The sequence below is a fragment of the Oryx dammah genome, unplaced genomic scaffold (assembly GCF_014754425.2).
Source record: "Oryx dammah isolate SB20612 unplaced genomic scaffold, SCBI_Odam_1.1 HiC_scaffold_3, whole genome shotgun sequence".
Taxonomy (NCBI): Eukaryota; Metazoa; Chordata; class Mammalia; order Artiodactyla; family Bovidae; genus Oryx; species Oryx dammah.
The window spans coordinates 116216597-116227687 of NW_024070187.1; the positions used below are offsets into that span (position 1 = coordinate 116216597).

Genomic DNA, 11091 nt, shown 5'->3' on the forward strand with positions numbered 1-11091 from the left:
CTGAGAAGAATATAATCAGTCTGATTTTGGTGTTGACCATCTGGTGATGTCCATGTGTACAGTCTTGTGTTGTTGGAAGAGGGTGTTTGCTATGACCAGTGCATTCTCTTGGCAAAACTCTTTGCCCTGCTTCATTCTGTACTCCAAGCCCAAATTTGCCTGTTTCTTCAGGTGTTTCTTGAATTCCTACTTTTGCATTCCAGTCCCCTATAATGAAAAGGACATCTTTTTTGGGTGTTAGTTCTAAAAAGTCTTGTAGGTCTTCATAGAATTGTTCAGCTTCTTCAGCATTGCTGGTTGGGACATAGACTTGGATTATCATGATACTAAATGGTTTTCCATGGAAATGAAGAGATCATTCTGTCTTTTTTAGACTGCATCTAAGTACTGCATTTTGGACTCGTTAACTATGATGGCTACTCCATTTCTTCTAACGGATTCTTGCTCACAGTAGTATATATAATGGGCATCTGAGTTAAATTCACCCATTCAAGTCCATTTTAGTTTGCTGATTCCTAAGATGTTAACATTTACTCTTGCCATCTCCTGTTCGATCACTTCCAATTTGCCTTGATTCATGGACTTAACATTCCAGGTTCCTATGCAATACTGCTCTTTACAGCATCAGACCTTGCTTCCATCACCAGTCACATCCACAGCTGGGTGTTGTTTTTGCTTTGGCTCCATCTATTTATTCTTTCTGGAGTCATTTCTCCACTGATCTCCAGCAGCATATTGGGCACCTCCTGACCTGGGGAGTTCATCTTTCAGTGTCCTATCTTCTTGCCTTTTCATCCTGTTCTCAAGGCAAGAATGCTGCAGTGGTTTGCCATTCCCTTCTCCAGTGATATATATATCACCTCCCTGCTGAGCCTCCCTCCCCTCTCCAGTCCCACCCCTCTAGGTCATCAGAGTGCCAGACTGGGCTCCCTGTGTTATAGAGCAACTTCGCACCAATGCTCATGATAGTGTACATATGTTGACGCCACTTTCTCCATTCGTCCCACTCTCTCCTTACCCCACTGCGTCCACAAGTCCATCTCTATATCTGCGTTTCCATTCCTTCCCAGCAAATAGGTTCAGCAGTACCATTTTCTAGACTATGTATGCATTGATGCACAACATTCGGTTTATTTTTCTGACTTGCTCCGCTCTGCATAAGTCTGCAGGTTCTCCCCGCCTCACTGGAATCGAGCGGAACTCTTTTTATGGCTGAGGAACATTCCGTTGTGTGTATGCGCCACACCCGCTTGGTTCATCTGTCGGTGGACATTCGGATTTCTTCTGTGTCTTGGCTATTGTGAACAGTGCTGCTGCCAACATAGGGGTACACATTTTTAACCTTACTCAGTGGTCTCATACTGAGAAGAGTTGCTGGACCCAGTTTCAATGACTGCATGTGGAGGCTTCTCCTGACCAAGCAGCTCTCTGTGGCAGTATGGAGTCTGTGAATCCCACTCAGTCCTGATGCTATCAACCCAGAGATAGAATCAGATCCCACCCTCCACTTCCGACAACACCCAACCCAGGGCCAGGTTGCTGCCTGTGCCTCTGACTGCCTGTCAATCAGAGGCACCCAAGAGCCTATCCTCTTGTCACTCCCTCAAGTGGACAGAATGGCTTAGCAGAGTTCAGGGAAACATTGTATTCACTCACTAGTTTAGTGGGTTACTAGTAACAAAATTGAAGGATATGAATTAAGAAGCAGATGCACAGACATGCAGGGCAAAGTCCTGAGCAAAGGCCTTCTTTTTTTGTGGAGCTGAGGGCCCAGCACACTGGCACATAGAGCCTTCCTGGTTCCCTGACTTGGAATTCTCAAAAAGGGTAAGAAAGCACTCTTTTTTTTTTTTTTTTTTTTTAATGGGAGGATTCATTATACAGTCATGACTGACTAAGTCACTCACCAGGAGTCGGCGGGCAGGCCTGAAAGCCCCAGCTCTTCATTATACAGTCCTGACTGACTAAGTCACTGGCCAATAGTGATTGACTCACCAGGAATCGGGGGCGGGCTTGGAAGCCCCAGCTCTCCAATAGCCTGGCTGGGTCTCCGAGCGACAAGTCTCCACTCTGGTTGCTGTTCAGTCGCTCAGTCATGTCTGACTCTTTGTGACCTCATGGACTGCAGCACGCCAGGCTTCCCTGTCCTTTACTATCTCCTGGAGTTTGCTCAAACTCAAGTCCATTGAGTCGGTGATGCCAACCAAGCTTCTCATCCTCTGTTGCCCCCTTCTCCTCCTGTCTTCAATTTTTCCCAGCATCACGGTCTTTTCCAATGAGTCAGCAATTCAAGTCAGGTGGCCAAAGTATTGGAGCTTCAGCATCAGTCCTTCCAATGAATATTCAGCACTGAGTCCTTTATTTTTCTTTAAAATGGTATATTAACATGCAATAGGGGCTTCCCTGGTGGTTCAGATGGTAAACAACCTGCCTGCAATGTGGGAGACCCAGGTTCAATCCCTGGGTCGGGAAGAGCCCCTGGAGAAGGGAATGGCAACCCACTCCAGTATTCTTGCCTGGAGCATTCCATGGACAGAGGAGCCTGGTGGGCTACAGTACTTAAGTGTTGAAAATGATTTATATCTTTATTTTTAATTGAATATATTTATTTTAAATGTCTTAGTTTTAATTTTAAATGCCATAAATGCTGACAGATATAGCCCACATAAACCCCTTCTGGGACCCCTGGTGGTTCTTGGATCATAAAGGCCCTGAGCTCTGCAAGGTGACCCTGGCAGCACGTGAGCCTCGTCCCACAGAATCCCTGGACCCTAACAAACCTGGAAACTTTGTATTCTTCACTTTAAACACATATATTCAGGTAACTTATCGAGAGGAAATTAAAAGCTCCGAAGTTCCTGGAGTGATTGTCAACAGGGAAATATGATGCATATCCAAACCAAGTCTTTTAAATTACTTACTACTCAATCTAAATTCAAGTACAGTAATCAAAGAAATTGAAGCTATTCATCAACCTTATAGAATTCACATCTTTTTTTTTAAGAATACTCTTGCATTTAAACAGATATCCTTCATGACACAAACCCATGAAGTAAACAAAAGAGTTTAAAAATATATAATTTTTCCATTGTCTTAATAGCTCCGTCTAAGACTTTGTGTTGGTTTGGTCCATGGCTGTGAAGAATATACAGACAGCAGCTGTGACGAGTAGATGCATTCCCTCATAGAGAAGTTTTGGAGAAAACACACTCCATATAAATAAGTGATAACGCAGGGATGTCACCATAATGATATATCCAGAAACCGGAATAGAACAAATGAGCGCATGGCAGAAACAAGCATGACTCAGCGCCGAGCCGCTGGCAACAAAAAGGGAAACACGCATTAGAGCACGCCACTCTGCATCGCGCAGGTCATGAACACACACGTAGCCGCCAGAGCACGAGCCCTGGGGTGAGTCCTCAAGCCCAGCCTTGTGTCCCACTTGGGACCCAGTCCCTCAGGCAGGGGTTCTGGGAGAGCTGGGCCTGAGGCATCACCTCCTCCCCTCCTGGGCCTCGGCTCCAACACCCAGCGCAGGAAACTCCTGGGGATGGGCCTGGTGGACAGGCCTCGGCTCTGCTGCCCTCATGGGGTGCCAGAGCATCTGTGCTCAGAGGAAGCCTGCCGACCCCACGGCCCTCTCGACCAGACAAGGAGGTAGGGAAACTCAGGACACTGCCTTGCTTGGGTTTCAATGTCATGAGTGGGGAACGTGACCCATTTGGAAGACTCTGACTGGGTTCCTTCCATAGTGACAGCCCCAGTGAGGAGGCAGTTCCTGTAACCTCAGCATAAGATAATTTGCAATCGAGGGGATGAACGGAGGCCCTGCAGCCAGGCTGTCTGTCCCCACTGCTGAGCTCCAGAACAGATGCCAGCTCCTCAGAAGAGGGGCACGGTCTACCCAGGGCTGAGCTTTTGAGCCACTAGAGATGCATTTTCAGAGCTTCCTTGGTGGCCCAGTGGTTGAGAACGTAGACTTCCAATGTAGGGGACATGGCTTAGATCCCTGGTTGGGGAACTAAAATCCTTCCTGCTGCAGGGCAGGGAGACCCCACGCCTCAGCTGGAGAGCCTGCCTGCAGGAAACCACAAAGCCCACGTGCCGCAGTCAGTGAGAGGCCCGCAGGCTGCAATGAAGAGCTCATGCACCTCAGCTAAGGCCAGACACAGCCGGAAATAAAAAACATAAAAAATTCAGAAAAATCATCTCCCTCGTAAAAAAAAAAGTGTTAGCTGCTCAGTTGTGTCCAATTCTTTGCGACCCTACAGACAGCAGCCCCTCAGGTTCCTCTGTCCATGGGATTCTCCAGGCAAGAATACTGGAGTGGGCTGCCATTCCCTTCTCCAGGGGATCTTCCCGACCCAGGGATCAAAAAGGAAAAGAAATTTTCTTTTTCTACCACTTTGGTCTGGTTATATTCTGATTTTACTGGAAAAATAAAAACAGAAACAATGAGTGAAACGACTGAAAATGAAGGAGGAAAGCCTTTTCTAAAATAAAAGAGAACATTTCTTAGTTAGGGAGAACATGAGACAACACTCCCCAACTGACTAAAATGCTCTCAACTCACTTAAAAAACACGCTAACATCTTTTTTTCTCCCCAGTACAAGTGTAACAGATGTCAAGCGCCAGGAAAATCAAGCCATGATTTCAGCACCAGGGAAGCTGCTCTTCACAGAAGACTGGGCTCTACGGCCTGGCCTTCACCGGTCCTGTGCACCTGCTCGGCCGGTCTGCAGCCGTAGACGTGGCGCGCCGAGCCGGGACCACAGCAGGCAGCCCTCCAGGGCAGGGAGCACACACCTCACCTGCTCACGGCCCAGATGTGTGAAGGGACCTGCCAGCTTCCTTTCCCAACCAAACCCACAGCACAGAATGTGAGGCGGGGGGAACTCTGTGGAGTAAACGGGGAGGGGAAGGATGGACGGATGGACGTGCTGGGCAGGACAGCATGGTGGGCTGCCCCGTCAGTCTGATAGGAAGGAGCCTATGGGCTGGTGACCGCTGGCTTCCATGGGGGCAGGACAGGCTGACAGAGTCACAAGGCCACGGGGAGCCCCTTGGGGCCGTCCAGGCTCCCCGCTCCAGCAGGGATCTTGGAGGTGAAAACTGGCTCCCGTGAGAATGCTCTCTTGTCCCCAGTGGACACCTGCTCCCTGGGCCCCAACCAGGTCTCCAGAAGCTAGATGAGATGAGAAGGGGCTTTCCATCCTGTCCAACTGGAGACCCAACTTGGTATGATCTAGAAGAAGCCAGCAGGGAGGTCTGAGCTGTGCCTTCACAGACCCGCCCCACACCCCATACGCCACGCACTGTAGACTATTCATTCTTATTTAAGGAAAAGAAAACTGATGAAAAAGACCTCTGAGTTATTGGGAGCAGGAGTTAACCCACCATCAGATTAAAGATGAGGAGCCTCACCTGCTGGCTTCTGAGGTCAGGAAGTTCACCAGGTGGCTGGCCCACAGCACAGGCCCCGAGTACGTCGCAAAGGCTGTCAGGAACATGGCTGGGATCTCCACGTAGGCACCCAGGCCCACGAAGCCTGCTGAGACGTCCACAGTGGCGATGCTGTTGGAGTTTCCCTGGACGAGGGCAGAAGCAGTGCTGATGCGGCTGGTCCTGTACCACGGCCACGAGGGACCACGAGAGCCGTTCGCGGGGACATGGCCCCAGGAGCCCGGCTGCCTGTTCACTCCTGGCTCCGGGGCTGACCCCATATGACGGCCCTCCACCTGCCCGCCTAGCTCCCAGGCTTGGGGAGCAAGTGGAGTATTTTTTACCTTTAGGAAACTATACAATGAAAGTCTGTTGATGGAGGTGAAAAGCCCCAAACTTCTGTCAACTTCAGGCAGACATGCCAACCTCCCTCCTCCCTCCTTGGGGACCCTGTCTGAGGGGCTAAGGGCGGTGGTGCCACATGGCTTACGGGAGCAGGACACGGCTGTCAGGGATACAGGGAGTGTCAGGCCCAAGATCCTGGCCGCTAAGAGGACAGCTCGTCCCACCAGGCAGTGGGGGGTCTGAACCCAAGTGGGGGTCTCCCGAGGTGTGGCCCCCACCTTTCAGTCTTCACTGACGCTGGCGGCCTTTTCTCAGACACTCGTGCTGTTTACAGGTCTGACAGCACAAATGTCTGTCCCAGCACAGCGCAGGCCCTTCCCAGGAGCTTTTCACCCATGGCCCAGGGACACGGGTCCAAGCTGGGTGAAGCCCACCGCCTCCTCCCCTGGCTGTGTGCCATCCTGGGCCATCCCTGGGTGGTGGCGCTGACTCCCAGACAGCCCAGGCCAGGCCCACACCCCGTGTGCTCGCTGCCCGCCGCTGGCCCGTCCCTTGACAACAAGCTCCTCTGTGCAGCTTCCGCACGACCCTCTCTTCTCACGGCCGTCTGGGCTCTCCCCGACTGTATGATTCCCTCCCTAGAGACCTTGGAGCTGCCGAGAGGAGAAGGAAGAACAAGAATCTCAAACACCATGGCGAGGGGAGGCAGGCTGATGACAGAAAAGTGGCTCTGACCCCAGGCGGTCGCTGGAGGTGCTGCCAAAGCTGACTCCACAGTCGGGGAGGGCTGGCCTAAGGTGTGGCCTGCATGCTCTGGGGCTTCCCTTGCGTTAGGTCACTAGGTCCTCAACAGCCCAATGCTGTGTGTGTGTGGGGGGGGAGAAGGGGTGGTCTAGAGGCAGAGAGAGACTGAGGGGCCCACGGAGGGATGTGGATGCCAACTGGGCCCCATGCTCCCGAGCCTGTACCACGAGGAGCCGGTGAGCTGAGGGCTGGGGAAAGGGTCAGTGAGCCTGTGAGTCTCCTGCCAGGAAACCCGAGAGTGAGAAAGGGGCGTCCCAGGGAAAGGGCTGGGGGAGGCGAGACAAGAGAGGCCCCGGGGCCACTGTGCTCCGAAGGCCACACCGCTGCCCGCTTGCCTGGCATGTCATAGGGCCTGCCGCGTGAGGGCTGACCAGTGTTGCTTTTGCTCTTTGGGGACCTGAAGCATGTCTGACGATGCCTGCTGCACGTGCCCCCGTGGCTGTCAGACGCATGTGCTCTGGCTGCCTATGGGCAGTGCCTGAGATGTGCCAATATCACAAACTGTCACGGAAGCTTTGTGTCTTGCTGTGGGATGAGGCCACATGTGGCAGAGAAGCAAACTGAACGCCAGAGACTGTCTCCTTGCTTGGGGGCGTGACCTGCAGTCAGTCTTCCTGACACTGAGGCCTCAGCGTTGGGCAGAGCTGTTCAGTTCACAGGGAGCCTATGGGCACCTTCCTGACCAGGCGGCAGGGTCTGCTGTGCCACCGGGGGCAAGTGGGAGACTGGTGAGCTGCACTCCGGGTACGAGGAACAGGTCAAGGGCAGGGCTGAAGGCTGAGGTGGAATTTGGTCCCTCCAGGGCCAGGAGCTGGATGCTCTGTGCACCTGTCCAGTGCTGTCTTGAGTACACAGTTGCACCCTGAGGTCTACCCTGGAGGTGGCTGGGTCTGCCTCTATGGGCTCTTCAACACTGAAGAGCAGATGCAACAAGCACGGGTCCCAAGAGAGTAACAGCCAAGCGGGAGCCCCAGCAGCGCCCAGTGCTGAGAGCCAGGGAACAGGGAGAGCAGTCACCAGCCAAGCTGACAGAGCCAAGCACTTCATTCCCCTGACCGCCCGTGAGAAGCAGACCTGCACAGCAGCTGCATGCTGCCACCCAGCATCCCTGTCTTAAATAATTAACTGTACTTTATCTTATAGATATATGCATGATTTAAGCATAATTCACCTTGCCATGCCAACAGTTCTTTCACTAAACTTCCCAGCTATGTTAAAATTTTCTTAAAGAAAATCTAAAAGATAAACAACATAAAAATTAATAGTCTCCTACCCACGACAATGATGAAACCTACCTGAAAATAGAAGAATGCTTGACCAAACCAGTAATGCATCACAGTGACCTCGGCCGTGCCGTGCCTCAGGGGCCTCCAAATGAACTGAGTCATGACGGTCTGGACCGTGAGGCTCAGCACCAAGACGGGCAGGTTGTGGGGTCTGAGGAGCAGTGCTGCCAGGAGAACCAGGCCGCTGTATATCTCCCAGAGGCCCACAGTCCTGGCTGTGAAGTCTGCAGCAATGATTTGAGATTTAAGCAAGCCTTTGGTGCCCGTGAACAGAATGCCAAGGACAAAGACATAAACAAAACGAGCCTCGGTAATGCCCCTAAAGAAAGCAAAACAAGTCAGATTCATTAGCACCAGCTACAAAAAAATCAAATATGTATTTTTCCACAAAAACCATGTGTCTACTGAGTTGAGCTGACAATACAAGCTTCGGGACCCACTCACTGCGGGGGGGGGGTGCTCTGTGGAAGTAGGGGTGTCTGCCTGTGCACATCAGACCCCCAGAGGCCGGCAGGCCTGTCCTTTATGTGTGCACTTCTCTGACAGAGCCGGCTGACAGGAAATAGAGCTCATGAGGCCAAGGGTCACCTGGGTGAAAGATCAGAGCCATTGCGTGTGGCCAAAGGACCCGCCCACCTGCTTTGCACAGTTAATTTGGAACCTGCTGCAGTAGGATGAGGTCAAAGAGGGAGGAGCCCGCAAAGCCCCAAGTAATCAGAGGCATTTCAAGAAGGGGCTTGGACTCGTACCAAGGAGGACCCTGGGCAGGCTGACAGTGAACAGGAAGGAGAGCACCACTGATGTCTTTAAGGGTCCCCCTCTTGCCCTGACCACCCAGCTGTGCCTGGACATCCAGAACCACTGAAACCAGGCCTTCCACCCCAGCCAGGTCTGGGCTTCAGAGTGGAGAAGAAAGTTAGGGGTTAAATGTAGAGGATTCCAGAACACCGATGGACAGCAGCACCTGCGGGCACTGAAAGGAGAGAACAGCTTTTAGGGAGATCTAGAATCGGGGCAGCTTTAGAATCACGGCAGACATAGAACCAGGAGGGAGTCTAGAATCAGGATGGACCTGGAACCAGGCTGCATCTAGAATCAGGATGAATGGGGTGGGAAATGGAAGCATTTCACACAAGAATGGGAACCAGGCAGCGCAGGCTGATGGAAAGGTGCACTGGTCCATGTCTTGGGCACCAACAAGGTACATACTGTTGTCTCCATGAAAGGTGAGGAAGTGATGCATATCTTGAGGTGAGTGATGCTGAAATAAGGTGCATCTGAGAGGAAAGAGGAATTCACTCATGTATCACCCTTTGATTTGTAAATAAGTTCATCTGTATCATTTTTTAGATCCTACATACAAGCAACATACACTTTGAGATTTAAACAAACAGCCCTGAGTTGGATGCCCTCACATGTGACATTCAGTCTTGACGTCTGTACAGAACTCTGAGGTAAACAGCCTTTAAGGTGTCTCCCCACCACGCCCACCCCACCTGACCTTCCTTGCGCAGGTTAAGGCCTGCCGCTTGGCTGTCACCTCAGCCAGGGCCTCAGCATCATCTCAATCCCTCACACCAGGTGACAGGCCCTGTTCCCAGGAGTGCCCCCTGTGCCTCTCGGCCACCCCGACAATCTGGCCACAGCTCTCAGAACTCACCCTGACACGCTTTCAGAGAGGGCAACACTTCCTTTTCTTTCTTTGACTAGCAAAACAACACCAAACATTTAGAGAAAACCTATCCTTCTCAAACTATTTCAAAAAATGGCAGAGGAAGGAATGCTTCCAAACTCACATTATGAGGCCAGCATAACCCTGATATCAAAACCAGACAAAGATACTGCACACAAAAAATTATAAGCCAACATCACTGATAAACACAGATAATAAATCATCAACAAAATAGTAGCAAACCAAATTCAACCAAACATTAAAAGGATCATACACTGTGATGAAGTAGGATTTATCCCAGGGATGCAAAGATGATTCAATATCCAAAAATCAATCAAAGTTATATACCAAGCTAACAAACTGAAGAATAAAAACCACACGATCCTCCTCAACAGATGGTGGAAAAAGCTTCTGACAAAATTCAACATCCATTTATGATTTAAAACATTCTCCAGAAAGTGGGTATAGAGGGAGCATACCTCAGCATAATAAAGGCCATGGGTGATAAGCCCACAGGCAGCCTCATACTCAGCGGTGAAAAGATCTAGACTAAGAACACAACAAGGATGTCCACTCACCACTTTATTCAGCATAAAATTGGAAGTCCTAGCCACAGCAGTCAGATAAGAAAAAGAAAGAAAAGGACTCCAAACTGGAAAGGAAGAAATATAACTGTCACTGTTTGCAGATGCCATGATGTAATACATAGAAAATCCAAAATACCACTAGAGCTCATCAATGAATTCAGTACAGCTGAAAAATACAAAATTAATGTACAGAAATATTTCACATTTCTACAACCATCAACAAATTGTCATAAATAAAAAGTAAGAAAACAATCCCACTGACAACCACATCAAAGTAATAAAACACTTAGAAATAAACCTGAGAAGGAGATGAAAGAACTGCACTCAGAAAACTGTAAGATGCTCATGGAAGGAACTGGAGACAGCACAGACTGACGCAAAGTCACGTTTAGACACACCATGTTCCTGGACTGGAAAGATTAACACTGTTAGAACGATCGTCTACTCAAGGCAATCTGCATATTCATGAATCCTTATCAAAATACAAATGGCATTTTTCACAGAACTAGAACAGGTAATTCTAAAATTTTAAAACTTGTAAGGAAACACAAAAAGTTTCAACTAGCCAAAACAATCTTGAGAAAGAACAAAGCTGGAGGTATCACAAGCCTTAACTTTAAACCATACTACATAGCTACACTAATCAAAACAGTATGGCACAAGCACACACACACATCACACACACACAGAGACACACACACACACACTGGACAGCTCTCTCACACCACACACACACACACACACATACAGACACACACAGAGACACACACACACCACACACACACACAGACACACAGACACACACAGACACACACCACACACACAGACACACACACACAGACACACACACACAGACAGACACACACAGAGACACACACACACCACACACACACAGACACACACACACAGACAGACACACACCACACACACACAGACACACACACACACACA

The 11091-nt window shown here is 50.0% G+C and overlaps 1 protein-coding gene across 5 annotated transcripts in view; it reads right to left on the bottom strand.

Annotated features, from left to right (window-relative positions):
* Positions 1 to 2588: 2588 nt before the first annotated feature.
* Positions 2589 to 11091, bottom strand: part of PIGG (phosphatidylinositol glycan anchor biosynthesis class G) — a 41553-nt gene continuing 33050 nt past the window's right edge. For all 5 annotated transcript variants that reach the window (XM_040237741.1, XM_040237739.1, XM_040237743.1 and 2 more), the window contains 3 exons: positions 7891 to 8200; positions 5429 to 5592; positions 2589 to 3320 (listed from right to left, as the gene is read on the bottom strand). In XM_040237741.1, the coding sequence (XP_040093675.1) occupies positions 3107 to 3320; positions 5429 to 5592; positions 7891 to 8200 (688 nt within the window). In that variant the 3' untranslated portion in view covers positions 2589 to 3106. The remainder of the gene's footprint in view (positions 3321 to 5428; positions 5593 to 7890; positions 8201 to 11091) is intronic.